Source organism: Podarcis gaigeae (genome assembly GCF_964106915.1).
Source record: "Podarcis gaigeae genome assembly, chromosome: 2".
In the NCBI taxonomy this organism is placed as follows: domain Eukaryota; kingdom Metazoa; phylum Chordata; class Lepidosauria; order Squamata; family Lacertidae; genus Podarcis; species Podarcis gaigeae.
Window position 1 is genome coordinate 119,742,277 of NC_139679.1, and position 27,754 is coordinate 119,770,030.

The 27,754-nt window shown below is 43.7% G+C and overlaps 3 protein-coding genes across 4 annotated transcripts in view; 2 read left to right on the forward strand and 1 right to left on the reverse strand.

Moving 5' to 3' along the window:
* Nucleotides 1–19,077, reverse strand: part of LOC310839518 (vomeronasal type-2 receptor 26-like) — a gene marked incomplete at its 5' end in the record, with an annotated part of 43,001 nt that extends 23,924 nt beyond the window's left edge. The window contains 2 exons of the mRNA XM_083728155.1: nucleotides 16,672–16,714; nucleotides 19,039–19,077. Coding sequence (XP_083584281.1) covers nucleotides 16,672–16,714; nucleotides 19,039–19,077 — 82 coding nt within the window. The remainder of the gene's footprint in view (nucleotides 1–16,671; nucleotides 16,715–19,038) is intronic.
* Nucleotides 1–27,754, forward strand: part of LOC310837274 (vomeronasal type-2 receptor 26-like) — a 206,879-nt gene that overhangs the window by 72,322 nt on the left and 106,803 nt on the right. The gene's annotated exons all lie outside the window — the stretch shown is intronic.
* On the forward strand, nucleotides 19,226–27,485 carry LOC310839520 (vomeronasal type-2 receptor 26-like; the record flags this gene model as incomplete). Its single annotated transcript, XM_083728157.1, has 6 exons — nucleotides 19,226–19,346; nucleotides 20,816–21,060; nucleotides 21,931–22,743; nucleotides 25,040–25,267; nucleotides 25,972–26,098; nucleotides 26,581–27,485. The coding sequence occupies 6 exons, from the start codon at nucleotides 19,226–19,228 to the stop codon at nucleotides 27,483–27,485; spliced, it is 2,439 nt and encodes an 812-aa protein (XP_083584283.1).

Consider the following 27,754-nt stretch of genomic DNA (forward strand, 5'->3'; position numbering starts at 1 on the left):
TGGGCCCCTCTTTTTGATAGACTCCTTCTATGATTGGACACTCGTAATTAAAGACTGGCAAAGAACCTGAGGGACATAGTGTAATGTGGGAACTCCAGGAAGATATTAGAAGTAGAGGGATAGGTGAAACGCAAAGGGGAAAGAGGGGAGGGAAAGTTGGAATCCAAAGGTTGTAAAATCACTACTCATATTTATTTTATTTCCATCTGTACTATGTTTGAAAGGGGGGAACTCGTGGAAGGGAATAGATCGATCTTAGGGGATGGGAATGTGGATAAATTGGGTTACTGATGATGAGTGTAATTTGGGGATAAGAACTTGTTGAATTTAATTGCTTATTTGGAAGATTTGGAACACAAGAGGGGGTAGGGAGGGGAAGTCCTGGTTATTGGCAAAAAGTTTATAAATTGGATTTAATTTGTTTTAATTTGTTTTAATTTGGAAAACCTTAATAAAAATTATTATATAAAAAAAAATAAACCTCCAGAGACATTGGGGGGGGGGGCTTTGTTCAAAACATGGAGATACAGCAGCTCATACACCGAATAAACACAAACAAACATACTTTTAATCTATTGGGGGGGGGCTTGAATTGTGACGGGTGGGAAAAGGTCGCACTGTCCAAGGGCTCCTCCTGCAAGTGGGTCAAGAAAGATGCTCATTTGATGAGCCCCATTGTGACCCAAGGAAATGTCTTTGTAAAGCATGCTAAGAAAATGTTCCAAATACATGGAGAAAATGTCACCCTTTACTATAAACATCCTAGAAAGGTGTGATGGCCTGGGAATCCGATTCAGAGGCTGAACCGGAGGAATCCCAGCCTGCTCAGGACTCCCCGCCTCCAGGGCCGGCTGAACTGGGGCAGGGCCTTGATTCTGAAGTGCCTGTGCCGGATCCTCAGGAGCAGGCACCAGGTGAATCCACTCTGGCTCTGGAGGTGGTTGAGAACTCAGTGCCTACAGGTGAGTCTCCCCCTGGGTCCAGTAACCCTTCAGTCTTTCCTGAACTACAGAGGCGAAGGGCAGAGAGGCGAAGGGAACTGGTTTCTCCCAGGAGGAGTGCTCGCCTTAAGGCCAGGAGAGGCGGGTCTCCTGGGGGCTGGGACCGCCCCTGGCCTCAGAGAAGATAAAGGCCAGTCAGCCCGGTCCCAGGTTGCGGGAGCAACGTCGTTGAAGAGCTGTTTTGGCCAGCATCCACTCCTGTTCCCCCAGAGTTCCTGTCCTTACCCGGATTCTCGCTGTGGACCCTGCTTTGCCCGAGGGGGACTGTCTGCCGACCCTCAACTCAGGTCCTGGACCTCACCCCACGGTAACCTCCCCCCTGGACCAGCACAAAAGGTAGCTGACATGTCCCTCATTCCAGGACTAATCAAGGACCCCAATATTGTGTTGGCAGGCCTACTTACTATACAAAAAGTGGCCTTTTTGCTACACCTCCTTCTGAAATGAATGACACCTCCTACCGGTTTTTCCAGTTCTCCAGAACCACCCAAGGCTTACGTTTCTGCTGCTATTCCTCTGGGGCATGGAACTCCAAATGAATAGATTGGCACCATGTACAACACCACCAACGTAAAGGTTGGCTGGGGAATTATACACATTGCACCGATAGATTTTAGTTGTGGGGTTCCTTCAATACCACCTATCAAGGAAACACCACATCTTCAGATCTGTATCCATACTTTCCCCAATATACAGTCAATTTCACCAGACAGGATAACAATGCGGTGTGTCAGGAAAAAACCTGAAGCTACAAATGCAGAGAAAATGGTTCTCTTTTCAAATAACAATCCTTTTGATAGTGATAAGAGCAAAGAGGCTTGCTGTAGATCAAATAATTTATGCAGCACAAAAGAAAGGCAAAGAAGAGGAAAATGTCTGTCTACCAACCGTTTGAATAGACAAATAAGTGTGACTGGTTATTTGTGACCCCCAGGTAAATATGAGCAGCATAAAGACTAGTATGGTTGGTCAATAATATAGCGGGATAAGCCTGTGATGAAGCAATGTACAAGCTTATGCCCAAAGGACCTATGGCCATTGCAAAGCTTTAATGACTTCAATTTCAACATTCATGATTTATTTGACAGGAAGAAAGATTTAAATCTAAGAAGCTACATTTGCAAGTATGTCTATGCTGGATGACAGTTGTCGAAAATGAGTAATTTAAGCTTTTGTTGTCAGACACTAGATATTAATCATCAAATCAGTTGCATAGCACAAGATGATACACCATCCTTTGATTTGGTCATTAGATCCTCCTTTGTATTCAGATCAGGCCTGAGTACAATTATGTAGCACTTTGGAATGAAGATGCAGCCCAGAAGCCCAGCACTGGAGGCCAAGATAGAGAAGATCTGCACGGACACCATGTATTTCCCCTTTGTGCTCAGGTAGGAGGGCACAAAGGAGACCCAAACGCTGCAGAAGACCAGCATGCTGAAGGTGATCAGCTTGGCTTCATTGAAGGCCCCAGGCAGCTTCCTGGCCAGGAAAGCAACCGTGAAGCAGATGGCAGCCAGGAAGCCCATGTAGCCAAGGACACCATAAAACATGTCAGAAGACCCCACATTGCATTGCAGGATAATCTCTGTAGGCTGGGAGTGCATGTTAGTTTCTGGGAATGGGGGAAAGATTCCCAGCCAGATGATGCAGATGACAACTTGGACAAGAGAACAGGAAATGACAATGAAGTTGGCCAGACTCTTCCCCAGACATCTCTTGATTGTGTTTCCTGGCTTTGTGGCCACGAAAGCCAGCACCACAGTCATAGGTTTTGCCTATACAGAAGAGACAGCAACTGAAAAGATTTCTCATCTATTCTATGGTTAGCAGAACTAGATTCATTGAGTAACTCAGCTTGTAGGGAAGGGAGGGTGAATGTTCAGGACGTGGGTGTTGGTGTTACAACTGGAGTGTTATTTGCAAGTGCTTTTTTGCTGATATTTTGGAGGGCGTGTATTTTTCGGGGGTTAAAGTTTTTTAATTTGAAGTAAACTACTAACTACTTCAGCTGCTCTAAATCTTGACTCAATATTTCTCTGACACAGGATCTTCTGTGCACCAGATTTCTCTCCCCCGGGCCCCAGCACAGTGCAATGAATGACACTGTGCTGCTATTTATTCGGACGTCTGACAATTATGAAAAATATCGCTTGAGTTCTGGGAAGAATAAATCAGTACGATTCTGATAATTAAGGAAAACAAGGTTCACCCTACTTTGGTGGCATTCATGGAACATAAAAAGAGTATGTCATTTAAAGGTCAAGCTGACCTTTGACCCCCCCAAGCCAACCCAGATAAACACCAGGGAGCCATTTCTGTGCATTCTTGTTCTCATGTTTTCCTCCAGGTCTGCACCTGTGCCTTGAGCCACACAGAGACACAGGTGATGCATCTCCCCCTTATAATTATTCTTATTCTTGCCAAATCACCAGGGATTTAGCCAAATCAACCAAACATCAGAATCAAGGCTATTACACTGTGCCTGAAATGTTTCTTGCAGAAAATATACCGTGTGCCATGGACCACTTTTCTTGTCCAATTCTCAAGGCTCGGATTAATCATGAGATTGTAAGAGAACCTGAGGGCCAGCCAATGAGTTTTTAAGATACCCTTTCAGCTCTTTCTGGGTGAGCCAACTTTTGTTAGTTCATCAACAGATCTCTTTTCTCTGTTGATGCAATAACAAAGTCTATTGTTTCAAGGACTTTTCTTTATTCTCCTTCTGATTCCCCTTGAGCCTTTATCTAAGTTTTCTCTCCTACAAGCCCAACTTTCAGGCCCTGTGGCACAGTAGTCATGGCTTTTCCCATATGAGCTTTCTTCCAAATTGCCCTAAACAGTTTCAGCTGGCAAGAAGTATAGAATACACACCCTATACCACAAATGAGAGTGACTGGTTCCTGTCTTCATTTTCACTGGAAGCCCTACCCAAAATCTGGATCATGTTTAGCTATAGGATCCCCCAAATTGAATATTTTAGGGTCTCACTACAAACATGGTGTGTGTGTGTGTGTGTGTGTGTGTGTGTGAGAGAGAGAGAGAGAGAGAGAGAGAGAGAGAGAGAGAGAGAGATTGTGGTCACTCTAAGCAACTGGAACAGTCTCCCTCAGGAGGTTGTGGACTCTCCTTCCTTGGGTGTTTATAAGCAGAGGTTGGGTGGCCACCTTTCATGGATGCTTTAGCTAAGATTCCTTCATTGCAGGGGGTTGGACTAGATGCTCCTTGGGGTCCCTTCCAGTTCTATAATTCTGTGATTCTCCTGCAGTCCTAAGTAATCGATTCTTGTTCCCCCCAAAATTAAATGAGACCCCTATTCCTATTTTAAATTAAATGAGATCCCGTGATTCCTATTTTTGGTCAACAGCCCAATGAATGTGAAGATTGTATTTGGGGTATGTTATGTGATGCCTCTGTCACCGTCTCATTGTTCTTGAGTATAAAGTTCAGAGTTTCTCTGACCTTCTGTGTGGCCCCTTCTTTTCCCCTTTCCATGTAAGGGCCTAACCACCCTGTTTTTAGGGCTTGTTGTGGCCATTCTGTGTGACCATTGCATCAATTCTGAACATAAAGAATAGGTTTTGATTTTCACTGATCTTTCATGCAGTCCCTGCACCCTCATTTTGGTTCAAGAGCACATTTAGCAAAAAGATTAGTTTTGGTGGGTTGTGATGCATTTAAGTGACTCATCTTAACTGATCTGAAGTAATCAGTTTGGGCTTCCTCCTAACCTTACATGTGGGCCCTGAAATGCATTTTCGATATAAAGGCCCAGTGAAACTAAATATTTTTGGAGTGGCCCCTATGATGAATATATTGCTTTAGGGTGTATTGTAACCTCTCCATGATCCAATTCCATCATCCATGATTCTGAGGGAAATGATTTTTTCTCTGTACCCTTTCAGGACCCATATGGATGTTTGAGACTCAAAACCTTTTTGTGGGGGTGTTAGAGTTATCTGATGGTGGGGTAGACAGGTCACAATACACAATTCAGTGCAAATCCACTCAACCTAAATCTCAGAAGGTGACTAGATCTTTCTGCAGCCATTCAATGCAGGCCTCATCCTGCTTCAAAGGACAGACGTGTGCCTAGAAAGTGTGGGGCAAATATAAGTATGGATAAGCCTTTGGAAATGTCCTTTGGTTCTTCTATCAATCATTTCTTTTTGTCCGATGTATAGGTTACAAATTTATTGTAATGTATGATGGTCGTCCTTGTTTTTGTTTTGCTTCGGTTCCTGTTTGTCTTTTGTAAGTTTAGGCGATTTTAAATCTGGAGGTCTAAGTATAATATGTTGGTATGGGAAACTGTCATGTGACGGGCCAATGGCCGTAATAAAGATCAATCCAATCCATTTCTTTTTGTATTTTAATAATGGTTGCCTTGACAGAGAAGTTGTATAGAAAGACACGAAACATGCACATCTTGAGTTGGAGAAGAGATATTCCTTCCCTTGTTGTAATAAAGGTTGTTTGTGTTGGTTTCCACATTCCCTTTCCAGAGCGCCGACTCGGAGTGGGACATTTCCCCATGCCATGCTTCATTTTCAGACATGCTTTGAATTCAAAATTAATTCAGCACTCACACACAGCCTTCCTTTAACCAGCTCCTCCTCTTCCTCCTCCTCCTCCTCCAAGCCTGTGAGGAGCTGCTTCTCAAGAGGCATTTACACGGAGGAGAGCTGCTCAGCTGAGTGAGAATGTTGTTGTTGTTTGGTCGTTTAGTCGTGTCCGACTTTTCGTGACCCCGTGGACCAGAGCATGCCAGGCACTCCTGTCTTCCACTGCCCCCCGCAGTTTGGTCAGACTCATGTTTGTTGCTTCGAGGACACTGTCCATCCATCTCGTTCTCTGTCGTACCCTTCTTCTTTTGCCCTCAATCTTTCCCAACATCAGGGTCTTCTCCAGGGAGTTTTCTCTTCTCATGAGATGGCCAAAGTATTGGAGCCTCAGCTTCACGATCTGTCCTTCCAGTGAGCACTCAGGGCTGATTTCCTTAAGAATGGATGCGTTTGATCTTCTTGCAGTCCATGGGACTCTCAAGAGTCTCCTCCAGCACCATAATTCAAAAGCATCAATTCTTCGGTGATCAGCCTTCTTTATGGTCCAGCTCTCACTTCCATACATCACTACTGGGAAAACCATGGCTTTAACTATACGGACCTTTGTTGGCAAGGTGATGTCTCTGCTTTTTAAGATGCTGTCTAGCTTTGCCATCACCTTTCTCCCAAGGAGCAGGGGTCTTTTAATTTCGTGACTGCTGTCACCACCTGCTGTCACCATCATGGAGCCCAAGAAAGTAAAATCTCTCACTGCCTCCATTTCTTCCCCTTCTATTTGCCAGGAGGTGATGGGCCCAGTGGCGAATAAGGAAGTGGTTATGGGAGCCTTGACTTGTCTTCTCAGAAGACATACTGAATTGAAATTACAGGTAGGTAGCCATGTTGGTCTGCCATAGGTGAAACAAAATACACTGGTACCTTGGGTTACAGACGCTTCAGATTACAAATGCTTCAGGTTACAGACTCCGGTAACCTGGAAGTAGTACTTCAGGTTAAGAACTTTGCTTCAAGATGAGAACAGAAATCGTGCGGCGGTGGCATGGCAGCAGCAGGAGGCCCTATTAGCTAAAGTGGTACCTCAGGTTAAGAACAGTTTCAGGTTAAGAACAGACCTCCAGAACAAATTAAGTTCTTCACCTGAGGTACCACTGTAAAAAAAAATCCTTCCAGTAGCACCTTAGAGACCAACTAAGTTTGCTATTGGTATGAGGTTTCGTGTGCATATCTGAAGAAGTGTGCATGCACACAAAAGCTCATACCAATAACAAACTTAGTTGGTCTCTAAGGTGCTACTGGAAGGATTTTTTTTGAATTGAATTGAAATTAAAAAATTTTCCAGCTTCCCTGTGAGAGGGCAGCCCTCCTTCCAAGAAAATGTCAATTTTAAGGCAGTTAGGCCTGGGCTGCCCCAAAGTGACTAGCAGTTCAAGTGAGGAGGGTTTAGTATCTCAGAGTTGGGAACTAGATCTGGGAGTTTTCACAAACATTCCCCACCCCCTACTACTACCCACACACATGGACATCCATAAATTCTTGAGGATGTTTCCTTTGTAATTATCAAAATCACAGAGTTTTCCACACATCTTCTGCTCACGAGAGCTCCAGAGACCTGCCCAAACATCACATTTGAGTGCTCTGAAGTAAACATGAGGATCAAGAGAGAATCTTGCATGTGAGGTGGGAAAGACCGGTGTATAAATGCCTTTTGTTTCAATGAGACTTTGGGCTGGAATTTAGGACAGGTAAGTTGGACGATGACGGTGTGAGGTTGACTTCCATCCCCTTTAAAAGTGAAGCCGTGGCTGGGCTCCATCAACATTAGGAAAGCTGTGACATTTGTGACATAGGAATGTCACAAAAAGTGTTTGACTACCTCTAATAATTCTCTAGTTGAGAGGAGCAGTCACAAGGAAGGGAGCTGTTCCAGAATGGGATTGTTACTGCTGTTGCTGCTGCTGCTGCTGCTGCTGCTGCTGCCTTATGTGGAATGTGGAGTGAAGGTGAAATGCCTCTTGACTCTGGAAAGAGATGAGATAGATCCATTCAGTTTCTACAGACCAGGAGACCACCTCATTAGTGGGGTCATCTCTGCCACAATGGCTATTTTAAAGCTGCACACCTTCAAAGAGTCTCCCTCTACCAACTTCAGCCAGTAAGTAAATTTCTAGGGTTGCAAATGCTCCTTTAGCTACAGAATTCGTAAGTCCCAATTCCAGGTTCTCTCCTTCTCACATGCTTGTGGCTAAAGGGGTCTGTTCTTGGTTTTGCAAGTGGAAAAGTCCAGGGCACCCTCCCTCCACAAATGAATGGCGGAGCAACCACAGTCAGGGGCTAATGCTGTCAAGCAGCAAATGTGTCCTACCATTTAATGAACCTTTAAAGTATTTTATCTGCTATTGTTTTTGGAGTGAGGGTCAGCTGTTGAGTTTTAGGCTTTAGCTTCCCTTAAACCTTTCTATCAGTCATAATTCTTTGAAGGGCTGTGCAAGGAGTGTGGTGGAGTCTCCTTCTTTGGAGGTCTTTAAGCAGAGGCTTGACAACCATATGTCAGGAGTGCTCTGATGGTGTTTCCTGCTTGGCAGGGGGTTGGACTCGATGGCCCTTGTGGTCTCTTCCAACTCTATGATTCTATGATTCTATGACTAATTCCATCACTCGAATTATCATCTGTATCACTTTTGCTTGCCAAAGGATAATAGCTATTGGCTGAAGAACACTATTGAGCCACCTGCAAATTATTAGATGAGGATTGGTTGTTGAGCTTCCAGTATTTGCTCTGGATCAAGATAAGCATAAGTAAAGTTCTAGAAACTGAATTCAGAAGTTTATATTGTTGTGAGTTTGGGGAAATCCATTGCTGAAGTAGCCAGGCCAGCTTCTTGCTAATGTTTGATTTCTGCTTGCATGCAAGCTTGTATGTAGCTATGGGAGAAAGAAGACTTTCTGGGGTGTTAATGCTGTGAGCCCCTGCATCGTAGGCTTGGGTTGTACTGTAATGGTAAAGGGGACCCCTGACCATTAGGTCCACTCGTGGCCAACTCTGGGGTTGCGGTGCTCATCTCGCTTTATTGGCCGAGGGAGCCGGCGTACTGCTTCCAGGTCATGTGGCCAGCATGACTAAGTTGCTTCTGGCAAACCAGAGCAGCGCATGGAAATGCCATTTACCTTCCTGCCAGAGCGGTACCTATTTATCTACTTGCACTTTGACGTGCTTTCGAACTGCTAGGTGGGCAGGAGCAGGGACCAAGCAACGGGAGCTCACCCCGTCGCTGGGATTCGAACTGCCAACCTTCTGATTGGCAAGTCCTAGGCTCTGTGGTTTAACCCACAGCGCCACCGGTGTCCCTTTATGATATATAATTTATTTACTGTATGTGTAAATAAATTATGTATCATAAAGTCAACACAGTGTCTGATTTGCCTCGTTCCAAGTAAACTGAACTCTTCGTGAGTGTTTGGAACCCCTGGAATCTTGAATGCAACACTATTAGCTTTAAAAAGCAGTAAAAAAAAAAGCAGAATTGAATCTAAAATATTGATGGAATGCTGGAGAATGATGATGTACTATGTACATTTTTGCAGGAAATGTATATCAAGGTACTGGCTATTCCTGTCCTTTCTGTTGGCCATTCAGCATATCAACCAGAATCCCAGGCTCTTGCCCAACATCTCACTAGGTTACAGCATCCATGATAACTTTTATCATGGAAGGGTGACGTGTGAAACTTTGGCAGACCTGCTCTCTGCTGGGCAGGTGACTGTTCCAAACTTCAACTGCGGGGAACAGAATCAGCCGCTCGCTGTTCTTGAAGGGACTGACTCTGACTCTCATAACTCCATCCAGATTTCTACCATGTTGGGCCTCTATAAAATCCCACAGGTAGGAATGGTGAGGGGTGTGTCATTTTTCTGGCTGGGCTTAATTCTAGAGAACTCAAGAGGGTGGCACAATGTTATCCTCATCAAAATGAAAAAGACTTTGGACATCAACGCATTGAATAAAGTAGATCAGAAATGTTCAGGTAGTGTGTCAAATGGTGATTCTAATCTCTCTCTCTCTCTCTCTCTCTCTCTCTCTCTGTGTGTGTGTGTGTGTGTGTGTGTGTGTGTGAATGAGGAATGGAAAAGAATGTCCACAATGCCAGTGGCCATGTCAATAAAAATACAGGAAAGTAGAAAAGTTTATCCCGAGTGAAACAGTGTCGGTATGTTTATTAATTTAAAACATTTACAACCCATGTATACAGTCTAAATTATAAACAAATAAAAACTGGTTTAAGTTATTTACAGGTATGGAGATTAAAACTAAGCCCAATGTTAGGTGTCAAGGAAAGCCTTGGGGGTGGGACATATTTATTGTATAATTATTTGTTATGCACTGAAAGAAATATTTCAACTTTGATACAAAAGAAGCCAACAGTCTTCCATTTTTTGCCAGCTCAGCTATGCTTTGGGCTCCCATCTTCTGAATGACAAGAGGCAGTTCCCCTTTTTCTATCGGACGGTTCCCAAAGAAGACGCCATATGCCCAGCAATTGTCAAGCTGCTCCATCACTTCAAATGGACATTCATTGGTCTCTTTGCTCCAGAAACTGAAAACGGAGAGAGGTTCATGAGGACTTTGCTGCCTCTGCTCATAGAGAGTGGCATTTGTGTTGCCATCTCAGAAAGCTTCCTCCCACAACTATTCAATGAAGTAGTGACATTCAGTTTTTCTCAATTCATTGAGTGGAGACAAGTCAATGTATTTATCTACTATGTAGAAACCATTTATTTCGAATTCGGAATAACAGTTATGGAATATTTAATCAATATGTTTAAAAAACCCACTGCTGGGAAAATCTTGATCACAACAGTGATGTGGGACATCTCCTTCGAACTCACTCATGGTGCTTCAGATTTCCAACATATCCATGTTCTTTTTTCTTTCCTTGTTGGGAAAAGTGAAATGGCAAAATATGATGGTTTTCCAGAGTATTACTCTGCTATCAAGAAGTTTTGGGAGGATAGCTTTAATTGTTCCTATGTAAAGCATGCATTGTCAGTGAAAGGCCAGACAAGATGCACAGAGAGAGAGAACCTGGAGATGCTGGCCCAAGATGATTTGGAAAGAACCCTCTCTCTAGACAGCCGCAGGATTTACAACACGGTCCAAGCTGCGGCGCATGCCTTAAATGCTGCATATTCCTCTAGATCTAAGTGGAAGGTGAAAAATGGTCTGGAAGTTCAAAGGCTACAACCATGGCAGGTATTTCCTTTCCCATCACTGACATCTCTTACATGACCTTCAATCGTACTATTCCAGAATAACTGTCTTGGAGATTGTCTAAGAACTTATGGAATGTAGTGGGGAGATGAAATTTTGCAGACCCCTTTGTGCTGTGAACTGAATGGGTTCCTTTTTAGGCCCGCATAGAGGACACGCAGGTGGCGCTGTGGGTTAAAGCCTCAGCGCCTAGGACTTGCCGATCGAAAGGTCGGCGGTTCGAATCCCTGCGGCGGGGTGCGCTCCCGCTGCTCGGTCCCAGCGCCTGCCAACCTAGCAGTTCAAAAGCACCTCCGGGTGCAAGTAGATAAATAGGGACCGCTTACCAGCGGGAAGGTAAACGGCGTTTCAGTGTGCGGCTCTGGCTCGCCAGAGCAGCGATGTCACGCTGGCCACGTGACCCGGAGGTGTCTCCGGACAGCGCTGGCCCCTGGCTTCTTAAGTGAGATGGGCGCACAACCCCAGAGTCTGTCAAGACTGGCCCGTACGGGCAGGGGTACCTTTACCTTTACCTTTTAGAGGACACAGCCCCTCTGGTAAAGCACCCCACACTGGCTTAACTCCCTCCTATTCAGCTGAGTAAACACCCCCCATGTAAGAATTCCCTTGGGCAAGCGAAATGGTCTTGCACAAGGTCTCTCTCCCTAAAGCTTCTTCCCTCCTGACTGGGGTGCTATGTCAGAACCAACTGAGCTCCACAAAACTCCAGCCTTTTTTCAAGGGGCAGGAACCTGTATTGTCTGAGTGTCTCATTTACATATTAGGAGAGAGGTGGATATATTCTGGCTGGGTTTCGCCAGCCACTCTGGGGGATGTTTAACAGAATGTTAAAAACATGATAAAACATCAAACATTAAAGTCTTCCCTAAACAGGGTTGCCTTCAGATGTCTTCTAAAATAGTTGTTTATTTCTTTGACATCTGATGAGAGGGTGTTCCACAGGGTGGGTGCCACTACTGAGAAGGCCTTCTGCCTGGTTCCCTGTAGCCTCACTTCTCACAGGGAGGGAACCGCCAGAAGACCCCCGGAGCTGGACCTCAGTTTCTGGGCTGAACGATGGAGGTGGAGACACTCCTGCAGATAGACTGAGCCAAGGCCATTTAGGGCTTTAAAAGTCAGCCCCAAACTTTTTTTATTAAATTGAATGAGGCATGCCCCCAAATAAGTATATGGGTTGACAGTCTGGGCCAATGTCAGAGACATTGCTCCCCTGAGCGATCCTATTGGAGGAGTAGTCCCAGCCCAGGCGCTGCAATGTCTTGAAAGGAACCGGTGACTGTTAACGGCTCGGAACGTGACTTGTTCTACATAATAAATTGCTTTAACACTGGAGGAGTCAACTGGCTGCCTAATTACGCCGAGTAGTGAATCAGATCCTGACAGCGAACTTACATGTAGCCCACATTCTGGAGGCCTCTCAGCAACTTGAGTCTGCACCCAGCTTCAAATCAAAGGAAATTCAAGCTGGAAAAGGTCAGATTTGGGTAGTCATGATTGTTTCCCATATTCCAAACACTGCCCTTTTCTCTGCCATTCCAGCTCCACCCTTTCCTGGGAAATGTCTGGTTTCACAATTCTTCCATGGATGGAGTGTATTTGGATGAGAATGGAGAAGTGGGAGCTGTCTTGGAAGTTGTGAACTGGGTGAAGTTTCCCAACAAGACTGTCGTTAGATTGGATTTTGGCACCATCAAGCGACAGTGGTCCCCAGACCTAAAGGTCACATTAGCCCAAGTTTCCACTGCATGGCACACATGGCTTAATCAGGTGGGCAAAATCACCCCTTTCATTTTATCGCATTTCCCATCCTGTTGCAGCTCTAATTATGGTTTCCTGCTTAGGGTGAGGTTACTTTCGCTTGCCTGGCAACATCAACATTCAACATTTTTTTACAATCTAGCATGGTGTCTCTGTCAAACTGTGTATATGTAGGATTCAACTGTTTTGGAGTGCAATTTCCAGGGGTTTGTTTATCTTAGTAATTAGATGAGGTGGTCAAGGTTTACCGCAACCCCTGCCATATTTAAACTGTAAAAGAAACCAACCCAAAACCCAGAGGCGTGCTACTATGTCATGAGTCTACATGTGAGTTAGCACTCATCTGTATTCATACACACACTAAAGGGAGTTACAGATAGGTAGCCGTGTTGGTCTGCCATAGTCAAAAAAAAAAAAATCCTTCCAGTAGCACCTTAAAGACCAACTAAGTTAGTTCTAGGTATGAGCTCATTCCTAGAACTAACTTAGTTGGTCTTTAAGGTGCTACTGGAAGGAATTTTTTGTTTACACTAAAGGGAGGTTTAGGATCTTTTGCTGGAGTTCTGACATGTGCCTGTTATGAATATGTGTTTACCTTATCCTAATGTCCAACGGAAGTTCACACCTGCATTCAAACAACTTGTAGAAAAGTGAGCTTGGCCATTTCCCCACAGAAACCCACACTTAATAAAAAGGCAGAAATGCAAAGGGAAGAGTATAACTGTCCTTAAGCATCTGTATGTTGGTCCTTGAGAGTTGTGGATGAGTTCTATTGGAGATCGCAGAGCCAACTGACTACTAGCAAAGCCAAATGCCTACTGGAAAATCAGGGTTTTAAAACTGTGATCTTCCTCTTAGGGAAGGGAAAGGGCTTTGAAATGAACAAGTCCTGCCCATTTCTCTCCTTGCCCTTCCTAGTGAGGAAATGTCTAAAGCTGGCCATCCTATTTCCTTCCCACCCTAGTGTGTGAGAAAGACTGTGATGGTGAGCCATTAACTGAACCCGACCATTGTCCCACCATCACCTTGATGCCCCTCCCAAATAAGGAGTTTGCATAGATTATCTATGCCAAATTAAATTAAATTATTTGTAAAATATGTTTTTACTGACTGCTCCCATATGTCTCTGCTGTGATACTGTCATACCCCCCTAAAAAACCTGACTGCCCACCTATCAAATGTATTTCTTTTTTAAAAAACTCTATTTTAAAATCAATTAGAAAAGTTATCGAAAGCACTGGAGAATAGCTGGTGGAAAAGCCTACTGAATGGCAGCCTTGAGAACTGCAGTTGTCTCCATGTCTGCTTTGATGCTTGGGCCACACCCATTGAAGGTTTCTGTGGTCCCTCTTTAAAAAATATGGTTAGCCACCTCCGATTCAGCAGTGGTCTTTATTGGTGCAACATTTTACAGGGCAGAAGAGTAGAAGTATGTGCTTTCAAGAGTTTACAACCATGGAAGCAGTGTCATAAGATGATTTATTACCAATCAGGTAGTACAGAAATTTCGTCATAGCTTTCAGTTTGTTAAAGCAATCAAGTAAATTCGCCATTCACCTTCTCTATTTTCCATGGTGTGCAACATGGAAGATTGATAAATGAATTTCCCTATCTGTGGTGCTGCAACATGCTGTGCTAATTGACTGAACTATCCTGCAGATCTCACCATTCACCATGGCAGATATTTGGGAGGGGGGATGGTCGGGTCTTCCTGTAAGAACTTAGGCTCTGATCCAAGTAGCGACATGCTAAATTGGGCTCAGTAGCAAACACACAGCCAGTGTGGTTCTAGTAATCTCTTGTTCTGTTTTCCACATTTCTACCTCTGTCCCACTTGGCTGCTCCCACACTGAGCAGCCTGGCTGTTTCACTTCACACTATTTGCAGCTTCCAGGTTTCTTCATGTGTAGCCCCACAATAGGAGAACCAGAAGGTTAGCAGAGCATGTAGAACTGAGGCCAGCCTAACCCCAACCAGGAACATGCATGGCTAGTGAACCTGCCCGAGATAGGAATGCACACTCAATGCCACTAAGCCTTAATTGCAGGGTTCACATGAGAATCCTGGGCCTTCCCAAACTGATGTCTCATTTACATAGGGAAAAATAAATAGGCCTAACACAATTTCTTTGCTGCTTAGACCTTCCCTACTTCCAAGTGTGTGGAAAGTTGCAGCCCTGGATTGGTCAAACGTGTTCAGGAAGGAATGCCACTCTGCTGCTATGATTGTGTTCCCTGTGCAGAAGGGACCATCTCCAGTCAGGAAGGTGGGTAATGCCAGCAGAAAGGGCTGCCCTTAAGGATGAGGAAATCGCTTCATTCCAATATACAGGGGGAAATTTAGAAGTGATGATAACTCCAATACAGATTGGAGAAGTGGGCCCACATAAACCAAATAAATTTCAATAAGGGGGGGGGGGATATAAGGTTATGCACTTTGGCATGAATAACCAGCTGTACAAATGTAAGATGGGGAACACCTGGCTTGCCATTAGTACCCCTGAAAAGGATCTAGGGAATTAGTAGACCACATGTTTAACAGTAGTCAATAGTGTGATGCATAAGCAAAAACAGTTCATGCTGTTCTAAGCTGCATCAACAGAAGTCTAGTTTCCAGATCAAGGAAAACCATAGCACTGCTTCATTCTGCCTTGGTCAGACCCCACCTGGAATATTGTGTCCAGTTCTGTGTGTCAAAATATAAGAAAGGTATGGACAATCTGGAACTTGTGCAGGGAAGGCCGACCAAGAAGATAAAGGATCTGGAAACGAAGTCTTAGGAGCAATAGTTGAAGGAGCTGGGTATGTTTGGCCTGGATAAGAGGGAACTGAAAGGACATAGTTTAGCCATCTTCAAATATCTAAAGGGCCATCACATTGTTTTCTCCTGCCCCAATGAGTAGGCCCTGAAAAACTGTCTTCACGTTACAAGAAAGGAGATTCCGACTAAACATCAGGAGGAACGTTTTGATGGTAAGGCTTGATGGCATGTCTCCCTCAGAAAGTGATGGACTCTCCTTCCTTGTAGGTTGTTAAGCAGTGGTTGGACAGCCACCTGTTATGGAAGCTTTCATTGAGATTCAAGGGGGTGGACTAGATGACCCTTAGGTCATGCTACCCATTGTTTTCACCACCAGTGGATGGCATACCTGTTGCCTCAAGCAGTCCATCATCCTTGATGTTATTGATACTGAGTCCTAATTTCTGATTTCCTGGGTCATATGCAATTATTTTTTACTGGATCTAGTTATGTGTCTTCTAGTGGGAACTACTTTGATATCACAGTCTGCACATTAAAAGCAATACAGAAGGATATAAAGTTGGTCTTGTTCTTTCCAGATGCTGAACATTGCACCAAGTGTCCAGAAGATCAACATCCAAATGAGGCCAGAGATCAATGTCTCCACAAGAGCGTCAACTTCCTGGCTTATGAAGAATATTTGGGGGTTCTCCTGGCTTCCTTGACCATCGTTTTAACCCTAAGTGCAGCCTTTGTGCTAGGAATATTCATTAAGTATAATGAAACTCCCATAGTCAAAGCCAATAACAGGGACCTCTCCTATATCCTCCTTGTTTCCCTCTTGCTTTCCTTTCTGTCCTCCTTCCTCTTCATTGGAAGGCCAAGGAAAGTGACTTGTCTTCTCCGACAAATGGCCTTCAGCATCATCTTCTCAGTTGCCGTCTCTTCTGTGTTGGCAAAAACCATCACTGTGGTGCTGGCCTTCCTGGCCACAAAACCAGGAAACAGAGTGAAGAGATGGCTGGGGAAGAGTCTGGCCAACTCCATTGTCATTTCCTGTTCCAGTGTCCAAGTTGCCATCTGCATCATCTGGCTAGGAATCTCTCCACCCTTCCCAGAGTCTGACATGAGCTCCCAACCCAGAGAGATCATCCTCCAATGCAATGAAGGGTCTGTTGCCATGTTTTATGGTGTCCTTGGCTACATGGGCTTCCTGGCCTCCATCTGCTTCACAGTGGCTTTTTTAGCTAGGAAGCTGCCTGGGACCTTCAATGAAGCCAAGCTGATCACCTTCAGCATGCTGGTCTTCTGCAGTGTTTGGGTCTCCTTTGTGCCCACCTACCTGAGCACAAAGGGGAAATACATGGTAGCCGTGCAGATCTTCTCTATCTTGGCCTCCAGTGCTGGGCTTCTGGCCTGCATTTTCTTTCCCAAGTGCTACATAATTGTACTCAGGCCTGATTTGAATACAAAGGAGGATTTAATGATGAAATCAAAGGGTGCTATGTGATCTTGTTCTGTGATGGTTTGATGATCTAGAGCTAGTGTTCTATCAGATTCTGAATCTGGCAAATGGCGAATCCATCATGTTTCAGGGAAAGAATACTACTTTCTATGCAGCTAGTGCACACCTGGGTTCAACTTGCAGGAAACAATGTTTATGCCTCCTTGTCTGATGGATTTAAAATATGTCTAAACGATTAAGCTTTACTTTTCATTGTGCTGTAAACATGACATCATTTGAGTGTTGTCTTCTTAAAAATCATACTCTTTGGCTGTTCCTGTACTTTAAAATACTAATTTAAAAGAAAATGGATTAGGACTGCTTCCAATACATCTTTGAGCAGAGGTAGCAACAAGGGAAGTGCAGCCTCTCTAGTCTCAAAGCCACGGTCAGCTCCTTGAAATAAAAATTGCTTGAGTATTGCTAGCATGAACTCCTATTTGACTCTGACTGGAGTTGCGGTTGCTGCTGCTGCTTTTCCACTACCATGATAAGTGGAGACATTCTCCCTCTTTCATCTGGGCTATCTCTGATTCTCTGTAGCTGAAGCTCTGTCTCCTGACTTCTTTAGATATGGCAGAACTTGTCATAATGGAAGTCAATCCACCCAAGATTAGCTCCAGCTGGCCCTCTGGCATATAAGAGGCAGGGCAGAACTGCTAAAATAAACACACTGAGACACATTTAATCCATAGATAACAGGTGGTGGGAATACCTAGATTGTGGAGGGTGGGGACAAGGTCACACTATCCAGGGCACCCTCCCACAAAGGGATCAAAAAAGATGCTCATTTGGACTCCCAGTGGAGCATGGCAAACTGGAAAGAGTCCATTGCTTGCTCATCTGCCAGCATGGATAATTATTTGGTGATAAAAGGTGGTCAGAATATCTGACTGCCAAGAATTTCTCTCCTAGGGTCAATGAGAGATTAATAGGCAGGTCTCAGAAGTTCTGGAAAGACACTCGTCCATCATTATCAAGATGAAGATTAAACCTCTGAAGACATAGGGGGAGGGGTCTTGTTCAGAACATGGGGTTACAGCAGCTCATACACTGAATAATTGTCCTTCAATTAGGGATTCAAGTTTACATCATTATTCTTTGGCTTTTAAAAAAGATTGGAAAGAAAAGTTCACTGGGCTCCCTATTTGCCCATTAAACAGCACCCAGGGACAATAGTTGCTAAGGGCTACAAAATAATATAAAAAATCATAACAGGGTGAAAATGTCCCCAGGATGCTTTAAATATCGGCTAACTTAAAAAGATATACCGGACTGTGACTTTATCAACCGTTTACGATGTATTATTAATGTTCTTGCCCAAAGAGGAAGGCTTAATGACTCCCAACTAATAATGTCTGAAGGAAGCGCTATCGCTATCGCGCGCTCTCATATATATATATATATATATATAATATTACATGTTACAAAGTGAATTATAAGTGAATGTGGAAATGATACTCCTTAAATGAATGGGTAAGTAAATTTTCAATTGTAGGCACCAATTCCAATTTGCACCAGTTAAGAGTATTGTGATCTTTAACCAAAGACATCTATCACCATAAACATGGGGACTGTAAAATGAGGTTTAGAAACAATCAGAAGAATATCATCTGCATATGAATTCAATTTATATTCAACTGAATTGTGGATCTCCCTATGTTGTCTAATAGCAGAAGCAAATATGAAAAAGCAAGGGTGAAATCAGACATGCTTGTCTAGTTCCTCTAAGTTGGGCTGCTCCAATGCACAGCCCAAGGGCTGCATGCAGCCCTCAAGACCTTTCTCTCCTTCCAGAAGCCAAGTGTGGGGCCTGCAGACCATAGAGCTTCCTGCAGTGGCTGGGGGTGGGTCACCTCAGTTGACCTGTTTCTCAACATGGTCCATATTCAAGTACTGGCTGGATGAGGAAGAGTGGGGGAGCCTCCCATCCAAGAGCCCTTCAAGGAAGACAGGGAAGATGAGGACTGAACCCCTGGGTCCTGGTGGTGGGACAAGGGGGAAGGGTTGAGCTGGGAGGTGCTGGAATCAAGGGGGGTGTCAGAAGGTGGAGGACCTTCCAGGAAAAGGCCAGAGGCTAAGTGTCTCAATGTGAGCAGAGACACAGACAGGGAGGAATCGGGGGTACACCTGCCATCCCACAGCAGAACAGTCTCAGTCCTGCTGGCTCTCCTCCTCTCACACCTTGATCTAGAAGAGTCCTACATGTTGACAGACAGACCCAGGGGAGGAGCTCATCCCCATGTCGCAGTCTCCGTCTATTGGGAAGGGCTCCAGAGTGAGAAGCTAGAGGGGAAAGGCGGGCCTGGAGCTCAGTTTCCTGCAACTTCTCGAGCTGAAGGAGTCAAGCCAGGATGACCTCGCTGTCTCCCCAGCCTCTTCTTGACCTGCAATGGCCCGGCACTTCCCTGTCAGCCCTTGTGATACAGAGCACGACCCTTCTGAACCTTCAGCCTTCCATATCCCAGGCCTGACCCTGCTCAAGCTTGCAGTGGTGCCACAATCTCACGCAAGTCAGCAGGCTCCCGCGGGAGCACGGCACCGAAATATGTGCACCCCGATTTACATCAGAGGAATGTTGGAGGGTGTGGAATGAGCTTCTTTCACCAAAGTTAGACTTTTCAGCTTCCCATTCTGTTATGCATCTCAGAGTTTGAAGGCACATGTGGGAGTTTATGCAAACATGTTTTTCACCAGCCTGCACCTGCGCATGAAGCCACGTAAAGAACTGAGGGCATTTCAGAGGCCATACTTCTTCCCTTTGTAATTATCAAAATCATAGAGGGGTTTTTCTTTCATCTTCTTCTCAACAAAGCTCCAGAGATTTCTCCAAAGATCACCTTTGAGTCCAACCAAGGAGATATCAGAATTGACAACAACATACAGTCATTAAGACATATCATCAGAGCAGAAAAGGATTGGTGCATAAAGGCCTTCTGTATACCACTGACAATTTGGGTTCAGATTTAGGACAGGCATATTGCTATACAAGGGTGCAAGGCTCGCCTCTATTCCTTCTAGGTGTGAAGTCTTGGTTGCATCCCATCAACATTATCTAATTATTTTCTAGTTCAGAGGAGCAGTCACAGGAAAGGAAGGTGTTCCAAGCAGGCACAGAATGGTACTGCTTCTCCTGATCTTCCTGCCTTATGCAGACTGTGGAGCGAAGGCAAAATGCCCCTTGACTTTGGAGAGAGATTGGCTAGAGCCATTCAATTATTACAGGCCAGGAGACCACCTCATTAGTGGAATCTTCTCTGCCACAGCTGCTGTATTAAATCTGTGGCATTTCAATAAGCCTCCCTCTACCAGCTTTCGTAAGTAAGTCAATTTATGGGGAATGGGGTTACTGCTGCGCCGTGTAATATCGATTTTTACTTATCATCCTTTTGGAGCTGTAGTATTTCTGTGTACTTTGGTCCTGCCAGATTGTGGTGCTTTGGGGTCTATATTTTTAATTCTTTATTTTCTTTCTTTTTTAATGTTTGCATTCTTTTTAAAAACAAATCAATAAAATTACTTATAAAAATAAGAGGCTTGGAAGGGACCAGAGGAGAAGGGAGGAGAGTGAGAGAGAGGGGAAAAATAAATGTTCCGTGTTATTTAATGAGCCTCTAAAAACCTTTTCTCTCCTATTATTCTTTGAAAGTCTGTGCCCGTCTAATTCCATCATGAAAAATTCACTCTTTTTTAGTTTTGTTTTCCATAGGATAATGAGTATTAACTGAACAAGGCTTTCCCAACACTCCTGCATCATTAAGTCAGGATTGGCAGTCTGAATCAGTCTTAGTATGATTAAATTCTAGAAATAGAATCCAGGACTTTAGATCATCCTTAGAAGCTTGTCAAAAAAAAAGAAGAAGCAAGAGTTGGAAGTGATATAGTCACTGAATGCTGGAGCATAGGCTGTGATATGTACATTTTTTCAGGAAAGCAGGAACAAAGTACTGGGTGCCCCTGTCCTTCATCTTTACCATTCAAGAGATTAACCAGAATCCCAGGCTCTTGCCCAACATCACTCTGGGCTACAATATCTATGAGAACTTTTTTCAAGAAAGGATAACATGTGAAGCTTTGGTAGATCTGGTCTCTTCTAAACAGGCGAATGTTCCAAACTACTACTGTGGAGGACAGAATAACTTGATTGCTGTTCTTGAAGGGGCTGACTCTGACTCTGAGAACTCCTTCCAGATTTCAAGCATGTTGAGCATCTATAAAATGCCACAGGTAGGAATGGAGATGGTGGGATCATCTGACTGTGGTTCTCAGCCATGAAAGTGTTGGGTAGTGTCAACTCAGAATGAGGAAGACATTGGATGTCAAGGTATTGAAGAAAGGAGATAAGGAATGGTCAGATGAATTGCTGTGCTCTTTTGGATATTAACTGTCCTTCCTCCCTTGCATTTGTGTCAAATGTGTGTGTGTGTGTGTGTGTGTGTGTGTGTGTGTGTGTGTGTGTGTGTGTTTGTATGCCTGCGCATATAAAATGAGAAGGAAGGGAACTTCCCTCATACTAGTCACCATACCACTAAAATCTGAATAAAGCAGAAAAGTTTCCCCTGAATGAAACTGTGATATTTTGTTTATTAACTGAAAACTTTCATAACCCACTCAATAATTTAAAGTTACAGATAGGTAGCCGTGTTGGTCTGCCATAGTAAAAAAAAAAATCCTTCCAGTAGCACCTTAAAGACCAACTAAGTTAGTTCTTGGTATGAGCTTTCGTGTGCATACACACTTCTTCAGGTATCTTCAGATAACTTAGTTGGTCTTTAAGGTGCTACTGGAAGGAATTTTTTTTGTTGATTCAATAATTTAAAAACCTTTTAGTAGTGCACCACATAAGGCCGTAAGAAAATTGTTGCAATGTACAGTAGAATACCAATAAAATAGAAGGATAAAAGCTTATTTTAAAAGATGAAAACAGGAACTGAGGGACTTCATAAAGATAAAGATGGGATGCAATCTTATGTGCCAAGGAAAGTCTGGGCAAAAGAAGCAACGTGTCTTTATAAAAAAAATATGTTATTTGGGGTAAGAATGATTTCAGCGTTGATCCCAAACAATGCAAGCCAACAGTCAATCTTTTCTTGCCAGGTCAACTACGCCTTTGGCTCCCATGTTCTGAATGACAAGAGGCAGTTCCCCTTTTTCTATCGGATGGTCCCCAAAGAAGAGGCCGTTTACCCAGCGATTGTCAAGCTGCTCCATCACTTCAGATGGACATTCATTGGTCTCATTGCTCCAGACACTGAAAACGGAGAGATGTTCATGAAGACATTGCCACCTATGCTTGAAGAGAGTGGCATTTGTGTTGCTGTCTCACAAAGCATTCCACCACTTAATCCATCCATGAGTTTCAAACTTGCTCCATCAGAAAAGTGGGGACAAGTCCATGTATTCTTATATTACGTAGAATCTACTTATTTCTTTCTAGGAATTAAACTTGCAGAAATGATATTTGACCAGCTCGTCAAACCTACTGTGGGGAAAGTCTTGATCTTCACACCTATGTGGGATTTGAGTGTAGACTTAATTGGGTTAATCAAGAGTGGTTTACATTTCCAGCACTTTCACAGTATTCTTTCTTTCCCTATTGGGGCAAATAAATGGGCAAAATATGGTGATTTTTATGCCTTTTTCTTTGCAATTAAGCAGTTTTGGCAGGAAACTTTTACTTGTTCCTATTTAAAGCACACATTGTCAGTGAAACGATGGACAAGATGCCGAGAAAGAGAGGAACTGGAGATGCTGCCCCAAGAATATCTGGAAAGACTCTTCTCTCTAAACAGCTACAGGATTTACAACACTGTCCAAGCTGTGGCCCGTTCCTTAAATGCTGCGTATTTGTCTAGATCAAAGTGGAGGTTGAAGGACAGTCTGGAAATTCAAAGACTACAACCATGGCAGGTATTTCCTTTCCCATCAATGACATCTCAGCCAAACAGCACAATCAATCGTACAATTCCTGAATTGTTGTCTTGGAGATTGCCTGAGAACTTGGGGAATGTGGTGGGAAGGTGAGATCTTGAAAACCCCTTTGTGAAGTGCCCTGAATTGGATCCTTTTTATCTCTTCTCAGGTGATAGTCTCTCTGGGAACAGTTCCTACCACTGGCCTAATCTCTTCTCTGCCTTGCGGTGGCCCATTTGACCCCCACCCCCTCCATAATAATTCCCTTGGGCAGGGAAGATGGCATTGCACAGGCTCTCTCTCCCAAAGCCTTCTTCCCTCCTGTTTAGGGTGATACTTTGGCACCTACTGAGCTCCACTGAGCTCTATCCTTTGCCCAAAGATTGTGTGTGTTGATGGAGCCTGTATCAAGTGTCTGAGTGACTCATGTTCTCATTACAATAGAGCCTGAAACACAGTCATACTTCGGGTTACAGACGTTTCAAGTTGTGTTTTTTAAGGTTATAGACCCGCTGAAACCCGGAAGTTCCAGAACGGGTTACTTCTGGGTTTCGGGTGTTGCGCATGCGAAGAAGCGCTGAATCGCAACACGCGTGTGCGCTAACGCACCGCTGCAGGTTGTGAACGCTGCAGGTTACGAACATGCATCCCGCACATATCATGTTCGCAACCTGAGCGTCCACTGCATACGGACATTTGTCGTATTTCTGGCGTATTTATATTCTGATCCCATTAATATGCTTTGAACTAAATTTTCCATTTCATATAGAGTATCTAGAATATTTTTTATCTTGAATATTTTTATTGAGAGCAGATAATAGCTGCAATCATCATCTGAGGCCTTTCTCCGTGTGCCGCCATCATGAGAAGTCTGGAGGGTGGCAACACAAGACTGCGCCTTTTCTGCAGTGGCTCCCCGTTGGGAGAATGCTGTCTCCAGGAAGGTTTGTCTGGCACCTTCATTGTACATCTTTTGGTGCCAGACCGGAGTCACATGCAGGTCAGAACACAGAGGAAGGCACTTCTTAACTATTTATTCAAGAAAACAGCATATGACTCAGCAACACTTTCCATATGGTCTTTTATCTTTTTTAAAGTTTTTGTTTATACTTTTAAAATGTATACATTTTATTAGTTATTACAGAAAACAGCAAAGAACTCAGCAACATTTCCCAAATGGTCTTTTCTTCTTCTTTATAGTTTTATTTATACCGTATTTTTCGCTCTATAAGAAGCACCAGACCACAAGACGCACCTAGTTTTCGGAGGAGGAAAAGAAGAATTATTTTTTTCTGAATCTCAGAAGCCAGAACAGCAAGAGGGATCGCTGCGCCAGTGAAAGCAGCAATCCCTCTTGCTGTTCTGGCTTCTGGGATAGCTGTGCAGCCTGCATTCGCTCCATAAGACGCACACACATTCCCCCTTACTTTTTAGGAAGGAAGAAGTGAGTCTTATAGAGCAAAAAATACGGTACTTTTCTAATTTATACATTTCATTAGTTTTACAATCATTTTAATATTTCAAAGACTGACTTGCTTCCTCCTCCTTCTATGGTTCCTTAAATTTACTTTTTAATATATTCTGCATATCCAAATTCATTTAATCTGCTCTTTAAATGATCTACTTTAAATATATATTCTTATGAAATTGCAGGATGTTACAATAATCCTGCCAATGTTTTTAGATGTTTGAAATTTATCTGTAAATATTCAATAAACCATTTCAAAAATCTTTTATAAAAACTTTGTTATGATGGTTTCTTATTCTTCCGGTAAGTTTTACCGTTTTCTGCATATTGCATTAGAGTTTGTATCCATTCTTCCTTTGCAGGGACTTCTGCTTCTTTCCTTTTTTAGGAGATTAGCTGCTGTAGTTGCATACATAAATAATTTTTGTACAATTTAGATACTTCTGTCCTTATCATTCCCAAAAGGTCCTTGGATTCCCCAGCAGCCTCTTGAACCCTCTCCTCTGCTTCAGCCTCAGAGTCTGAACTGCTCCCCATCACCGACTCTCCCTGCTCACTAAACCCTGTTGCCCCTTCAGCATCCAGCCCCTCATTGCAGACTTCTTCCTCTGACCTCTCCTCAGTGTCCCACCACCAATGCCCTGGCTCTGAGCCTCCTCTCCTGGGGGTTCCCTGGCTGGTGCTTCCCACCAAACTGCCCAACCAGCCCCTGACACTCTGTAGCCAATCCCAAATGAGAGCAGATCCAAGCATGAAATGCTCAGAGTTGAATATTCAGTGTTGTTTCCCCTATTCTATATGTAGCCCTTTTCACTGCCATTCTAGCTCCACTCTTTCCTGGGAGACGCACAGTTTTACAATTCTTCAATGGACGGAGTGTATTTGGATGAGAACGGGGAACTGGCAGCTGACTTGGAAATCGTAAACTGGGTGGTGTTTCCAAATCAGACCCTCCATAGAGAGAGGATTGGGAGCATAAATAAGCAGAAATCCCTAGACCTAAAGTGCTCCATCGACCAGAATGCCACTGTGTGCCCCATATGGCTCAACAAGGTGGGCAAAATAATTTGTTTCATTTTATTAGATTTCCCATCCGATAAGTTCAAATCATGCCACCATGTTTTGTGTCACACTGCCTTCAAATGCCTCCTGCATTCCTTGAAAATCTAACAGTGGGTCCCTGTGAAACTCTGTATATGCATGAATCAGCTGCTATGGGAGTGTAATTTCAAGGAGGGTGTTTTAGTAACTAGATGATGTGGCCACTGGTTTTCCTCTTCCCCTGTCATATTTAAACCACTAAAAACTTAAAATCTGTAAGAGAGTGTGGCTTTCAGCAGCCTCAGTGCTGGCAATATTTCCTGAAATGCTCCTGTAAATCCATGTTCTATGCTGCAGTTTCCAGAAAAGTGTGCAATAGATTTGTTTGCCAGAAGAGATGGACTCCTAACTTGAACCCTTCTAGGAAATTTAACTATGGATCTCAAATGAATAAAGTTTAGCTACCTCTGATTAATACAGTGATCATGACACTTTATCATGTACAAGAGGGGAAACTGAAACAGAGCTGAGCAACAGGGGAAGGGAAGCAGAAGGAACTAGGGTTTGGATCAAAGAGGGAAACATTCTCATGAGAGGTTTTCCTGCAATCAAGCAGTATATAAATGTGGTTAAAGATAATCAATTCAGTAATACATTGCTATCATCCTTAACACAGCAGCCTTAACACGTTGTCCTTGATGCCCCTTTATGCTTAGCCCCTGCCTACTTCCAGGTGTGTGGAAAGTTGCCAGCCTGGATTCTTCAAGGTAGTTCAGGAAGGAATGTTGCTCTGCTGCTATGACTGCGTTCCCTGTGCGGAAGGAACAATGGCCCCTCAGGAAGGTGGGTGACACAAGCAGAAAGACCTGCCCTTGGGGAAGAGGACAAAGGACCTTTCTGGTGTCCGGGGGTTATTAAAGGGGAGCTCTAGAACTGATGCACTGCTACAACACAACTGGGCATTTCCCCCACTGAGTGTTCATACATGCTGTATTGACACATTGAATGACAATTAGAAGCCTACACAGAGAGGGAGAAAATCCTGAGATATAGGAATTTGACATTACTTTGACTGTTAGTCAAACTTGGCACAAAAGATACCATGAACTCCCAGATGATTGTCAGGCACAAATGCTTCATATAGTTGAGTCCAACAAGGTCCCTTTTGAGTGTCATTTTCCTATCCCGTAATATTATTAATACCAATAATTGCTCTCCCTGGTTGTGCACAATGGTTTTTATATTTTCTTTTAGTGGGGAGCACTTTGGTATTCCTTTTTGTTAAGGAAAAGCAGTAAAGTTGTTATTCCTTGTGTTCTTTCCAGATGCAGAGCGTTGCACCAGGTGTCCAGAAGATCAGCATCCAAACAAGGACAGAGATCAATGTTTGTACAAGAACTTCACTTTTCTGGCTTATGAAGAACCTTTGGGGATCTTCCTAGCTTCCTTTTCCCTGTTCTTATCCCTAAGCATGTGTGTTGTGCTTGGAATATTCATTATTTTCCGGGAAACTCCCATAGTCAAAGCCAACAACCGGAACCTCTCCTATATCCTCCTCATCTCCCTCCTGCTTTCCTTTCTGTCCTCCTTCCTCTTCATTGGAAGGCCAAGGAAAGTGACCTGCCTTCTCCGACAAATGGCCTTCAGCATCATCTTTTCAGTTGCTGTCTCCTCTGTGTTGGCAAAAACCATCACTGTGGTGCTGGCCTTCCTGGCCACAAAGCCAGGAAACACGATGAGGAGATGGCTCGGAAAGAGTCTGGCCAACTCCATTGTCATTTCCTGTTCCAGTGTCCAAGTTGTCATCTGCATCATCTGGCTGGGAATCTCTCCTCCCTTCCCAGAGTCTGACATGCATTCCCAGTCCAGAGAGATCATCCTGCAATGCAATGAAGGGTCTGTGGCGATGTTTTATGGTGTCCTTGGCTACATGGGCTTCCTGGCCTCCATCTACTTCACAGTGGCTTTCTTAGCTAGGAAGCTGCCTGGGGCCTTCAATGAAGCCAAGCTGATCACCTTCAGCATGCTAGTCTTCTGCAGTGTTTGGGTCTCCTTTGTGCCCTCCTATCTGAGCACAAAGGGGAAATACATGGTGGCTGTGCAGATCTTCTCTATCTTGGCTTCCAGTGCTGGGCTTCTGGGCTGCATTTTCTTTCCCAAATGCTACATAATTGTACTCAGGCCTGATTTGAATACAAAGGAGCATCTGACAACAAAAGCTGGTTCTTAAATGACTCATTTTCGACAACTGTTGTCCAGCACAGTAATGTTGAAAAAGATATACTTGCCTTGCAAATGTAGCTTCTTATCATGTTTATGGCTCCTTTTCTGATGGTTACTTTTCAAACTTATAAGAAGTGTCTAAATGTTTAAATTTTATTTTTAATTGTACTATTTTAACTTGGAAAGCTGAATGTTTTTCTCCTAAAATTCAGGTTCTTTGGCACTTCCTGCATTTCAATATATTGATTTAATAGGAAAATTGATTGGGACTGCTAA